At 36.2% G+C, this 13,802-nt stretch overlaps 1 protein-coding gene across 16 annotated transcripts in view; it reads right to left on the bottom strand.

Moving 5' to 3' along the window:
• LOC144374793 (nucleolar complex protein 2 homolog) overlaps window positions 1-13,802 on the bottom strand; it is a 41,244-nt gene that overhangs the window by 6,507 nt on the left and 20,935 nt on the right. For 7 of the 16 annotated variants that reach the window (XM_078037550.1, XM_078037549.1, XM_078037560.1 and 4 more), the window contains 4 exons: window positions 13,653-13,707; window positions 6,664-6,788; window positions 3,205-3,321; window positions 2,435-2,582 (listed from right to left, as the gene is read on the bottom strand). In XM_078037550.1, the coding sequence (XP_077893676.1) occupies window positions 2,435-2,485 (51 nt within the window). In that variant the 5' untranslated portion in view covers window positions 2,486-2,582; window positions 3,205-3,321; window positions 6,664-6,788; window positions 13,653-13,707. Of the gene's footprint in view, window positions 1-2,434; window positions 2,583-3,204; window positions 3,347-6,663; window positions 6,789-13,652; window positions 13,708-13,802 lie in introns of all 16 variants that reach the window. The other 9 variants (XM_078037558.1, XM_078037557.1, XM_078037554.1 and 6 more) reach the window with 8 other exon arrangements.

The raw sequence follows: 13,802 nt of genomic DNA, 5'->3' as shown, positions 1-13,802 counted from the left end.
GGCCTCCCAACACCTTGGTTCTAGATCCCCAAGATGCATTTTGGACTTCTGACCTCCAGGCCTGTGACAGAATAAATGCATGTTTTTTTGAGCCACTGTAGTGCAGTGATCTATTTCAGCAGCCACAGAAAACTCCCACAGGAGCGGGGCACTCATTGAGACCCCTCCACAGCCCCTGCCCATGGTGACACAGGCATGACCATAGGCCCTGAGCTCCAACCCTGCTAAATTCCATGGTAGATTAAAGATACTGGAGCTCAGGGACTGCATGAGCTGGTAGGGTGGGGCTGGGCCACAGACTCACCATTCATTCATGGTCACAGAGTGGCTGGATCTCTAACCCTGCTAGTCACTGCCTCACAGAGAAAGTCTCAATACAGGACCTAGTTTTACTGCTAATATCCACAACTGAATGAAATACTCCCAATAAATAATGACTTCCCTGTCACCAAAGGAAGATGGCAGGTGACCTTCTGTGCCACACACTTTAAAGAATCACTATGTTCTCAGGCCACAAATTGGTCACCTATGTGTACATCAGAACCCAAGTCCCCTCAGTGCTGAAGCCTTGATAAACCATTTTTCCACCTCTAACTGGTACAAGATGCTCTGTCTCATTTCCCTTCAGCAATGTCTTAGAAATTATGAGCACCTATTTTCTTGGACACACTGGTTCCCTGGGAGTTAGGAGCTCCTTGTTGGCAAGTGTCTGAAGTTCTTGGCAGGCCTTTTGTGTAGCAGTTTTCTTTTTATCTTGCTCCTATTTCTCTTTTGTACCCACAACTACCATTGGATAAGGAATTGAAGTGGGCTCTGAATTTAAGAGTTTGGGAAGCCAATGGCATTGGTGTGCCCTGAATTCTGTGGACAGACTTGTTATCAGGAATGGGGGTGGTGAATATGTGTGGGTAGAAGATGAGTTGGGCAAAGAGGATGAGGGGATTCCAGGAGTCCACCCAGAAGAGAGGGGCACAGTTTATTGCCCTTGTTTGATGCAAGTGATAAGCTGTCTGTGAGGGTCAGGGCTTGTGGAACCAAGCCTTCCCAAACTGTTCAGGCCCTGGACTCACCCTCCCTCTGCTGCCCAATCCTGAGAATCTCCCCCTCCCCTTGCTCCTGCCCTGGCTTGAAATTCTGGCTTTGTGGCATGGATGCCTATGGCAGCCACTACAGCACCAAGAGGGGTCCAGCAGGCAAAGCCAGGATAGTAGAGAGGCAGAATGAGCACTTGTGCAGTCCTGGGCCTGTGGTCTAGAATTTCTCCTCAGGGGTTCTCAGTCTGTACATCCGGAAGAAGGGTCAGGAGGAGGAAGGCATTGAGAGAGAGAGAGAGAGAGAGAGAGAGAGAGGGGAGAGAGGGGGGGGGAGGGGGAGAGAGAGAGAGAGAGAGAGAGAGAGAGAGAATATGAGTGAGTGTGTGTGTGTGTGTGTGTGTGTGTGTGTGTGTGTGTGTGTAGTGGAGGGAGTATATGAGCAAGTGATACCTACTCCAACCCTGTCATAGGGTTACTGAGGGCCCTAGGTATTTGGTTGTGCCTGGTCAGTGAAGTTCATGCTTCTAGGTACCTAGCCTGGTGGGCCCTGACCTCTGACCCTTAAGCAAGTCTGCCCAACTTTTGGAGCCACCCATGGTATAAGTCCTAAGAACTGTGCACTGTATCTCCTCTCCAGCCCCATGAGAATTCTCTCAGGGGCCAGTCTCTGCACCTTTTAGTGTCCTTGCCCTGTTGCTAGCTGCACCTACACCCTGATCAAGGTCACTAGCATCCTCTTTGTGACCAAATTCTAGATGTTTGCATTTATTCACCACTATTTACTCATTTTTCCATTCATTTCTGGCCTTCAGACCAACTCTGAACCAGACAAATGAAGGAAAGTGATCCTCACCTTGGGTTAAGTGCTTTAAAGGACAGGCAGTCACAGAGCCAGCACTGGAAGCTCAGCCAGCAGGATGGGCACACAGTCCCACACCTCTGCATCTCTCTACATCATCTCTGGAGTATGTGGGTCTGGCTGGGTCCCACTAAACTATGTGTTTTGTGCTGAAGTTTCTTCCTTTGTCACTATATTTTAAACATTTTGCACATTTGAAACTATTCTTATTCATCATGCTTTACTAGTGTGTGTGGAATCCCTTCCAGAAAATGCACTATAATTTATTTATTCAAACCTGCATTGCCCTCTTATACTGGCCATAGGCAGTTAGCTGGACTCTAGAGATGCGTCTCCCCTCTCATATGCATACCCCAGCAAGTTCTCAGCTCTAAGGATGGCCATCTCTGCAGAGGTTGTTTCAGGGCCACTTCTTGCCTACCCTTTTCACATAGCTTCCAGCCTTAGCAGCTAAGTCTAATAGTCTTTCCTATCTCTGGGTGGAATCCATATCCTTGCCCTGGTGTGGGAGGATAGAGACTGAAATGATGGTGGCACTGACCTGCCTTGTTTGATGGCAGTCTGATGCCTTGTTCTGATGGAGGCTTCCCATGGCCCCTGATGACCCTCCTTAGGGTAGCCAGACACAGGTAGTGAGGCCAGGAGGCAGGCACTATTGGTAGACCTTCCTAAGTAGCCTTGGGGAACTGCTGAGTGGACGGAAACCAGAGTTCCCAGGTCAGCCCAGTTGGGCCTGGCACACAGTGAGTCCCATTCAGCATTCTGATACATGGACCTGGGCTGATCTGGGATACAGGGGTGTTAAGAGCTGATTTAGTCTCATTCATATAGCCTACCTCATTCCCAGGGGTGCTCTCTGGCCCTTCAGTCAATACCTCAGTGAATGCTGACCAACTCCCTGCCATATGTGGGACCTATACAGCCAAGAAGAGGGTCTTCAACTCCCTGGGCTACTTCCTGCTAGCAGCTCCACATCACTCCTGTACACAGTTGCACTCCACTGGGCATCCAGGACCCCCTAATTCTGTCTATGTGATATCATATCCTTTGTATTGGACATCCAACCCCACAATCTTGGCCTGCCCACTCTACTAATCCCCAAAGACAGATTCATTGTACAAAGTCTGACCTTCTCCCTGTCCATTCCCTTTTATTCCTCATGGCAGGCCTGCCTTATTAGATCACCCCCTCTACTTCCTGGCTCAAGACCACACCCTGCCTACTATCTTATTTTCCACTAAGATGGTATTTTCCACCCCTCCTGCCTAAACCCTCCCAAGGCTACCTCTAAGTGAAGCTTTTTCTCCTTACTTTCAGGGCCTGGGCCTGAAGGTCTCATGTAAGAAGCTTTTCTTCCACCTTTGCTGGGGGAAGCTCCAGGTGCTATTTTCTGTCACTCCATCTCCGTGTCTCCCAAACAGTCTAACCCTGGCATGAGAGAGCAGAGAGCTATCTGTGGGTAAAACAATGTTCAAATTAAATGAACATAATGATGGATGATGAGATATCTCATGTGTATAATGCATCATGATAGAAATATTAAAATGATGTCACAATTCTATAGAGATGTCTCACACTTTGCAATGGTTAGGGTAAAATGTACTTCTGACAATCAATAGTTGAATTTAATTTAAAATTGCAACATTGCTTCAATTTTTATTTGTATATCTTAACATGAGACTCTTAAAAATTATTTTGCAAATTTGACAATTTCCTCAGATGTAAATTGATGCAGTAATAGCAATATAAGGTTATTTGAAGATTAATTGATACAATGAATTTCTAATTATAATCTCTTACAAAGTGCTTGATATATAGTAAAGTGAAATAGAGATTAAATTCTTTCTGCTTAATAAAATGCAGTGAGAAATCAAATTCCCATTATTTCCTTTTCCTTAAAGATAAATGTCAATTTTAACATCTAATTTTGTCAATGGCAAACCAGTATCTTTCAATATGCCCATTTAAAGAAAAATATTTTGATTTTCCATTTAGATTTTCTAAACCCTTAAATTTTTCTTTGCACTTATTTTTCTTTTTATTACATGTATTTACAATATATAAAGCAGAAATACTATATATTACACTAAATATATCATGCATTTCTTATTAATTAAATTTTTAAAAATATTTTAATGGAAAAAAATATGTGGCAACTTTAAATGTTGACCTTGAAAGTGAAATATTTTCCTAGTAATGTAAAGTGTTATTTGGTCATTTTTTTATTTTATGTTTTGTAGTATTTTAAACTGTGTGTAATTTTAATTTCCAATATGATAATTAAATCATTGATTAAATATTGTGTTATCGGTTATCTTTCTTTTTTATTAAAGGCTTGAATTTAGAAATTATGATTCAAGTTAAATAATTCAACACAATCACAAATTTATAGGATCAAAATTATGGCAACTCTATCAGGATTTCAAGATGCTTTTAAAAAGCAAAACAAAATTGGAATAATAAAAGTTACTTAACACTTAACTGTAATTCTTGTGAGTGCCTGGTAAAAGAAAGAAAAACATTCATCACTGTAGTTAAGCAGGACTTAGAGGTTAGAGTGCTTGTCCTCAATGGTGACAAAGCAGCTTCACACTCTCCCTCCAGCCTGGCTAAGGCATCAGGTTTTCTTGAAGATGCAGCCAGGGTTACAGTGCTCTGTGTGCTGACACCATCTGAGTTCACCACAGAAGCAAAAGCATGTGATGTGTAGCCTCCTGGAGTTCCTGATAGTTTTCTCCGTATTATACTAATGAATTTATTATGAGTAAATTGAGGTTTTTGAGAAACAATAACAGGGATGTGTTGACTATTGGATCCAGAGCTGTAATAGTGTTTGAAAGCTATCCCTTTGGATGCCCTTACTGAATGATAAAAGTTCGAAAAAGTATTTAATTAATTTCCAATTGTGCTTTCCTTTAACTCAATCTCTAGAATCATGGCAGTTTTATTTATTTTTAATAAGGAATTCAATCTAATTAGAATTACATCTAAATATAATCATTCAAGCATATTACCTAGAAGTTTAAAAACTATCATTTTATATTAAATAACAAGAGATGGGAATAAAGCTAGAGTATGGCTTTTTTTGTTATCCAGCAAAGACAAGCTTCTTCTTCGTTCATGTTTCTGCACAAATTCCTTTCAAAGACAGTACTAGTCTTCAATATCTGATTTCTGATTGTGATCCTAACTCATGAATATTTGTGAAAGCCTAAAATATGTAAAAATGCATAAAATATGTATTCAGAGCTACTACCACTATTCAGTGTTCTTGAAATGATTTAAAAAATGTTTAGTCATGTTTTCATTTTATTTTTATTTTTTTACATTTTATTATTATTATTATTATTATTAGTTGTTCAAAACATTTTTAAAGCCTCATCTTTTAATAAGTATTTATCTTCACAAAGAGAGTACAGCACAATAATTTCTAAAAAATGAAGAGGAGTAGGAGGGGGAGGAGAGGCAGGAGAGTGGACTTCTAAAATTTTGGAACTAGATTCAAAGAGAAAATTGACAAAGAGAAGACATTTTTGTTGAAATTTTGGATATTAATGTAAATAAAGTTTACTAATAGGGATTTTAGAAAATAAGCTTTTAATCAAAAATGTAAAGAGGTACAAAAAGACATAAATTATGAAAATCAGGGTATTGAACAGATTATAGATACGAATACATTTATGGTACATTTTTTCAATTAAGTTTTTGCTGGGTCAAATCGTGACCTTAATTAATATTTGAGGATCATGGTTGAAAAAGCCCTCTTTTAGCATAAGCATCCTAAATAAGTAAATGATATACAATTCTGTTTATTCTATTTTCAATTAATGCAAACAATGGTATTTATGATGGAAAAACAGCCACCTTTCCTTGTCTTGTAGTGCACAGTTGTCCCTCTGTATTCATGGGAGAGTGATTCTAAGCCCCACCCCAAACACGCACACACACTAAAATCTGCTGGGTTTCAAATCTATTATATACAGTAGTGTTATATGTTTGTATTATTTATTGCATATCTTCCTGTATACTTTCAGTCATTTTTACATATAATATCTCAACAAAATAAATTTTTCAATATTGTTTAGGAACTAGTGTCAAGAATAAATGTGTGTACATGTATAGTTAAGATTCCATTTATTTCCAGATGTCTTAAAACTCATAATTGATTGAATCTACTCCTACATATCACACAGGTATTCAGGACTGACTGTATTTCAAACATCATATAGTATTCTGACATTAAATGTTTCTTCATAAATATAGTATTTAAATAACCCCAAATTACTATATCACACTTGATATTTTATTATCCTAAATTATATAATAATTAATTTAATTGGCCAGATGACTATAAAGAATGTTATTAGTACATGGCCGACACTGCCAGATGCTTTGGATATGATGCCACATATTAAAATTGATGTTAATGTCTGACACCCAGAGTTAAAGCCTAGACAAAGAGTCCCTTAGTGAAGTTTTATTCTAATGTAGGAAACAGATATTAATTGTAAAAGACACAAATAATTGTCAAGTTATACTTATAATAAGACTCTTAAGAATGCTCAGTGTCAATTACAGAATAGTATAAATAATGTCAAGAGAGTCAAAAAACTTATCAGAAATATCACAATCAAATTAAGATTTCTTAGATGAGGAAGAAGTTTTGGAAAAGAGGGTCAGGAAAGACATTCCACTGAAAGGGAAAAGCAACCATAAAGGCCTCTGGAGAGGATGAATAAGGATAGGTGTCAGGGATTAAAGTCAGCATACCTGCAATCAAGAGCTGTCGGAAACTGTGGCATTGAGGAGGATGAAGAATATAGTAGGCATTCCAGTCAGGATGCATTGATCGAGTCGTTGAAGCAGGGTGATTATATGACGAGAATGGAGTGTTCCTACAGGATAAGGGAAAATATTTGTGGTTTACATGGAATTCACATGAAACTGAAATTATACATTGTCAGGATTTACAGGATTGCTTGGACCTATGTGAAAAGCCACAAAACAGGGTTCCTATTGGTGACATTAGGTGCATTGGTACTAGTTTCTGCATTGACTCTGTTATTCTCTGAGGGCACAACTCATATTGTGCAATGTACACAGAGCTGGGAATTGGTTTCTATACTGGCATATAACACAAAGCAAATGAAATATATAAAAACTTGTGTTATATTCATATTAGAACTCTCAATGTTGCTGGGCTATTGGTGGAGAGCCACAGAAAATGAGATATATCAATGTCAAGATAAGCAGGGTAGTGTGACCCTATGTGGAAAGCCACATAACTGGCACTTTATGTTGGCAAGAATGCCAATGTTTCTGAATTGATTCAAAAGTTTTGTCATTCCATAAAATTTTTAATGCTGACCATAACTTTCTTCTAGTTTTACTCTTATTAAAGGTTACAAATTTATAATACCGTAAACTCTTCCACATCTATGATTATACCATACATTTATTTCTTGCATTTCTATTCCTGTGCATATGTGTGTGTGCATGTGCATGCACACCTCTCACTTTCCCAGGGCTGGGAATTGAATCCAGGGTCTCACACATGCTGGGCAAGCCTTCTACCACTGAGCTTCACATCCAGCCTGGGGTTGTGACTCAGCAAGATAGATAAAGCTCTTGCTTCGCACATGTGAGCCACTGGCTCAGTACCACATAAAAATAAATAACAAAATAAAGGTCTAAAAAATTTCTTTTGAAGTAAGGTCTACCTAAAATTCCCTGACCTTGAACTTGAACTTGCAATACTCTTTCCTCAGCCTCCTAATAACTGGGGTTATAGAAATGTGTCCCCATATATTGCCTGTGTCTAATTTTTTAAAAAAATTTAAATTTGTTTTAATTAGTTAAATATGTCTAATTTTTAAACCAATTTTTTTATTTTGAAAAATTAACGTGTAAAATTATACAAAAATAAACTATATCCTCATTTATATTGAATTATATGGATAAGCACCCATACTTCGCTAAGAGCTCCCAGTAGTGAAAGTTGAGTTTGAGTTTTCTGCTTGTCTAATTATATTAGTATGTAGTATTAACTCTTCTCTTTATAGATTAATCTATCTGGGATTGATTTAAAATCAGGAGATTTTTTTTGGTGGGCATGGAGTGAAGCTCAAAGAGCTAGCAATATGACCTACATTATGCATGGCATCATATCAGACTCTTAGAGCCTTATCCATTCAACTGCAAAGGGGAATCTATTTCCAGGAGTTCTTCAGTATTTTGGCTAAAAACCTCATTTGAGCTAAATCCATGCTTGTAGTTATGACAATGCAGTTTACTCTGCAGCACCAGGGAGAGAAAGGATGTTGTACATAGATTTCACCTGAGCTACACCCTTGTGTATAGTTTAGAGGAACCTATTATTACTCCCTATAATATTTCATAATTTCATTTTATCCCCACATTCTGAGAATATATTACTATTATATCTTCTTACTTGGTACCATAGAACCTGGTAAATTCAAACTTGCTTAAAACTGCTAATTAACCCATGAGACTCTCTCTCTCTCTCTCTCTCTCTCTCTCTCTCTCTCTCTCTCTCTCGCTTTCTGTGTGTGTGTGTGTGTGTGTGTGTGTGTGTGTGTGTGTTTTCCAGGTGTACAGGAAACACCTATATTTGTTAGGATTTTTTCCAGCCACTGTCAAGAGGGGGAAGGATGACATATGCTGGAAAGATTAAACCTTTGAGACTACTCCACAACTAATGATAAAAAACCTGCAGCCTCCTCATTCACAGATGTGACAACTCTGAAGTTTATTTTATGTGTCCCAGGGGTAACTTATTAATTGTATCATATATTGACTTCTCCACTGGTATGCTTGGGATTGATCCCCAAACAAGATACTAGCATGTCTAACACTACTTGGGTCTCAAGAGTTGCATGGGAACACAGCCTCAGCCAACATGTAACTAATAAATATCCAGTTACAAATCTTGCCTAGACTCATAAATGTTTGCCTTTTCCCAATATCTCAGTTTGTTTTAAATTATTTTCATTATTTATGCCTGGACTTGTATAACTCTGCAGAAACTCAATTTGCTCATATATTATTGATCAATCCATAACATACAGGGGCTACTCTATCTTTCTTGGAAAAAAAATCATATTTATTTCAAATGAGTTAAATTAACAACTATGGTTTGCTCCACATATAGAGCTCATTGCTTGTGGCATAAAGGAAGGAAAGCTAAATGAAAGAATTCCCAACAGCTTGAAGATTGAACTCTAAAAAATCTCCATTCCTTTTTGCCCTTTGCCTTAACATGGATCAAGTTATTCATTTCTTTTTTCAGAGTACACTGCAGTTTCAATAGAATATAATTTTATGGTAGATTAATTTGCAATTTTTGAATCTGGGCAAAGGTAAAAAATAATTACAGCATCGAATGACTCAGGCACCCACCTTGGATGACCACAGCTCTGTTTACTCATTAGAAAGTTGCATTTGTACTTTCTAAAAAACTGTAACTCTAAAATTTTAACTTCTATGACTCTGTCAAAAATTGTGCAGTTATTTTGTTAAATTTATATAAATTATTACTATTAAAACCACAGGGACCGATTTGAGTCCCAATCTTAGAAGCTAAAATATGCAAGGTTATTTGCATATGTTTGCATTTGGAAATTACACATGTGCTAATTTTAGGCTAATGATGTTTTGAAAACTACAAGATTTAGGTCAGGACAGATCTTCAGAAAGAGTGTATTTCTATTTTATTTTTTGCTTTAAACTTAAACATCTGAATTGTGAATTTTATTGCAATGATTTCTAACATTGACATGAGAGAACATAGTAAAGTTACATTCTGATTTAAAAGAATTGATAATTTTATTGAATTACCATTCTTTATTGGAGAATAACATTTAAAAAGTGCTGTCTGCCATTGACCAAGAGAGACTTTGACATTTTACTTTGCAAGCTTCAATCTTCCCTCAGAAAATAAAAGATCAACTTTGAAATTGATATTTTCCCCATAGTCTGTAAGTAGAATACGGGTAAGTAAAGGATGGCTTCAAGGAAACATTTAATGACCTGAGAAAGAATTCTTGCAATTAAATTCTAAATGAAGCTCACCTTTAGGCCAGTCTGACACCTGATGGAATGTCCAGGGGCCTTGCTGTCCACTGCTCTCAGTGGTGTTGCAGTCCAAGAAGGCTTTCTGGATACTATTGTGTCAAGTTTACCTAACTTCTCTCAGCAAGTACCAGTTTCTCCTATTTTGTTTTCTCAATTATTCAAAGATTTTATCTTTATTTCACTATCTTGCAGTAAAATTACCTTTGCTTTTCTTTAGGAACATCTGCCTGTGTTCCAAGTCCTTTTGGTATATAAAATACCATTGATAAAGCTATTTTACTGCATAGTTCTGGACACAGAAAATAAAGGATTCTAAAAACATACTCAATAATAAAAAGCAATCAGTATTCTAACAGATTTTCTTAATTTTGTTTCAGATAAACATGAGACTCCCATGGACTATTTCCCTCACTGTTTTGTATGCTATAGAAACATTTCAAAGAAGGACTGAAGGAACGAATTCATATGCTTGGCACTCCTAAGTCCCAGATTAAATAGCAGATCATTTTATACAGAATAATTATTATATGTATATTTTTTCAGACTATTTCCTGGATGCTACTCATAATTATCTTGCTAATTTAAGCTTATCAATATCTGTCATATCTTGAATTTTGTCATCAGGTGATTATCAGAGATGTGTCTTTCTTTAATTGATTTTTACATTTGCTTTACCTTCTCAGGGTTTAAATTCCTGCATATAGCAAAAATTAGGTGCCTGATAAAAACAAAGTTGTACTTAATGAGCACTTTTATTTGCAGATATTGTACTAAGTGTTTTTCACATTTTATCTTACCTAATTGTTGTACCTGAGAAGTCTCTATTTGATAACCACATTTTACAAATCTAAAAATTAAGGTCTCAATTAAGGATTCTTGACTAAGGCTGCATAGCTAATTTCTGTACAACCCAAATTAATATCAAATACAATGATCTAAATAGGGAATCTCATCCAGTTTCTCAATTCCTCTGGAGCAAATAATTTAATGGAATATACTTGGAAAATATTAATAAACTAAAAATAAACCAGCTGTCATGATCCTCTCAAAGCTTACAGATGGCACCCTTCCACCATATAAATACACATTAACAATAAAGATTTGAATATGCTCCAGTGTCAATTAAAAGAAAATATAGAAAGAAGAACCCAACATAAGATTTCAAATTTGAAATCATATTTATCTTTCCCTCACAAATACCTTTTCTTTCTACAAACTGGTGTCAACTAGGGTGCTTGTTGACTATTTTCTTTTTCTTTTTATTTTACACTATATTGCAGGTCATGTTTGTCAAACATTTTCATTTACCTCTTATGTAACTGAAATGATCGAATGAATAATTTGTTCTTCACTGGCATATCAGGACATATGGGGATATACCACAAATGTTTCCCAGATGTGCTGCCAAAGTTTAAGCAACATGTAAAATGTAGTTTGGATTTAACTAAAGATACATATGGTCACTGCAATGTCTGTCAGAAAGGAAATGCAGTAAAAAGGGTTTCTACAGTTTGCACTGGAGCAGTTTAGGACTTGATGAAAGGAAGAAGTAAAAACTGGTTGATGTGTTTTCAAGCTAGCTTCAAAGTAACATAGAAGGATTACTTAGTAAATTCTGATATTTGACAATTGAGTATTTAAGAAGGTATTTATCGGCAATCATCAGTGATTCATAAGTAGAGACCCAGTATTAGAGCAGCCACTGCTTTAATTCAATGATGATTGAGGTGCTTCTATAGGTTCTGGGATGTGGTTATACTGTTGATGTTGTTATGTGGCAATCACCATCACGGGTGGTGATTCTAATCCCAAAAGCCCCAAAACTACTTAAATAGGTTAACTACTTTTTATTTTATATATACAACTGACTCTAGAAAAAATTATCTTCCATTCTTTTCCTACAGGTGACTTTAATATTTTAAAAAACAGTCTTCTGAGGCTGCTGCCACTGTTTCCATGTTCCTATTATCTTGCCACACTTAAATCTGACCTGTTGATTAGTAATCCTCTATTGTCATACTAGTTTCTGATGATATCTCAACAGGCAGAATCATTAACTTTTTGGAATAATTGACTACTGGTAGTAGTCTATTAGCATTAGTAAAACCTAACTATATGAGCTCTATAAGTTTCATAATTAATTCTAATTTGCCACTTAGACAACACAATCAATTTGTTTTTGTGTGCACTGATTCAAAGAAGCTTAGTATCTAAGCTGAAAAAGATAAAAAGATCAAACCATAAATGAACACATATATTCCCCTATAGTTGGAGAAAAAGTTGATCAATCTTTAGGCCATTATGAAGAAACTCTGTTTCTACATATTATTAAGTGTTGTAATACTGAACAATATTTTCTCAAATATTTGGAAAGAATATGATCACTTTTTGAAACATAAAAAAATCACGAAGCATATTGCATGCACCCATCCTTTTAAAAAAATCACATTTGACACTTTTATATGACTGCCTTTCACCTATTTTCAAAGATATTTCACTTTCATTCTTTTTTATGAAATGCAGAACTTCTCTCCAAATGTGAGTCTATCTTTTTCTATAAGTATAATGTTGTTCTTAGCCAAAAGTATAGAATTATATTTCTATGGCTCATCTCCAAATCCTCCTGGTTTCTTTCAGTGAGTTTCCTAATTGCATATTTTAGCTATCCATTTTCTTATCTTGGCCTTTGTGACACATTTTACTAGATATTACATTTTCTTGTGTTTAGGTTTTATTTACATGAAACCAAAGTGTGAGTTGGTTGACTCATTGCAGTTTGTATACATGGTGCATAATAAATGCTGAAGTGAAGACTATCTTTTCTTGGAGCAAAACTTAAAACATGTGTTTCTTTGCCAGATCTGCTTTGACAAAAAAGAGAAACATAAAATGTTGAGCAGCATATGGTTTGGTAATCTTTCTATAATCCAATCTTCTTAGCAAAGTGAGATTACATTCTTTGCCTCTTTTTGTTATATATACCTTATTACTATTAAATTTTGACAAGTAAGAGCAAAGAAAACCCCATTTCAGTTATTGAATTTAATAAAAGTGTGAGGTGTGATGCCTGTTTGTGTGTGTATATTATGGTTACCACATGATTTTGAACTTTGATACAATATGCTATATATGGCATATAATAACAATACAGATTTATTCTTAAAAATATAGGAAAGAGAAACAATCAAAAGAAGAAAACAAAAATACAATCCCAAATCTTAAAATATTAGTTTATTTTTTCAAAATACCATTGTTCTTAAGCTAAATTCTTTTCCATAATATAGTTTCTGTTTGTTCTTGTCTCAGTACTTTTGCTATTTCAAGTTTATAATGTGTCAATACCTAATATTCAGATATCCATGCTACTCTATCTACTTCCCCACCCCACTGCCCATTGCTTTAAATTGAATTGCATTATATCTCTAGAAGACTCTTGTAAAAAATTTTGTGCTATCGTCCAACACAGAAAAAATTTCTACCTATGTATTTTCTATTGCTTTGACTTCCCATTCAAGAAAAAATCCAGATTATACAGACCTTCTTCTGAGAGAAGCACCCACCATTATGTTTTTTTATGTTTGCTGACTTGCTTATTATGATCTATGCATCTTGTTCAATGACACTCCGCTACCCCACCAATCTAGGAGCTGTTAGTGTCTCCTCACCTTTTAGTGCAGGCACCAGTCACCTTCTCAGCTATAAGAAATAAGCCTCCTAAACCTAGAAAGAAAGAACAAAAAAAGGGAAGGAATTGAGAAAGATAGGAAAGGAGGAAAAATTAGGCTGGGAGGGAGGGACGCAGGAAGAAAGAGGGA

Source organism: Ictidomys tridecemlineatus, unplaced genomic scaffold (genome assembly GCF_052094955.1).
Source record: "Ictidomys tridecemlineatus isolate mIctTri1 unplaced genomic scaffold, mIctTri1.hap1 Scaffold_88, whole genome shotgun sequence".
Taxonomy (NCBI): domain Eukaryota; kingdom Metazoa; phylum Chordata; class Mammalia; order Rodentia; family Sciuridae; genus Ictidomys; species Ictidomys tridecemlineatus.
The sequence above is the reverse complement of the archived record's forward strand: the minus strand, read 5'-3'. Positions and strand labels throughout refer to the sequence as shown.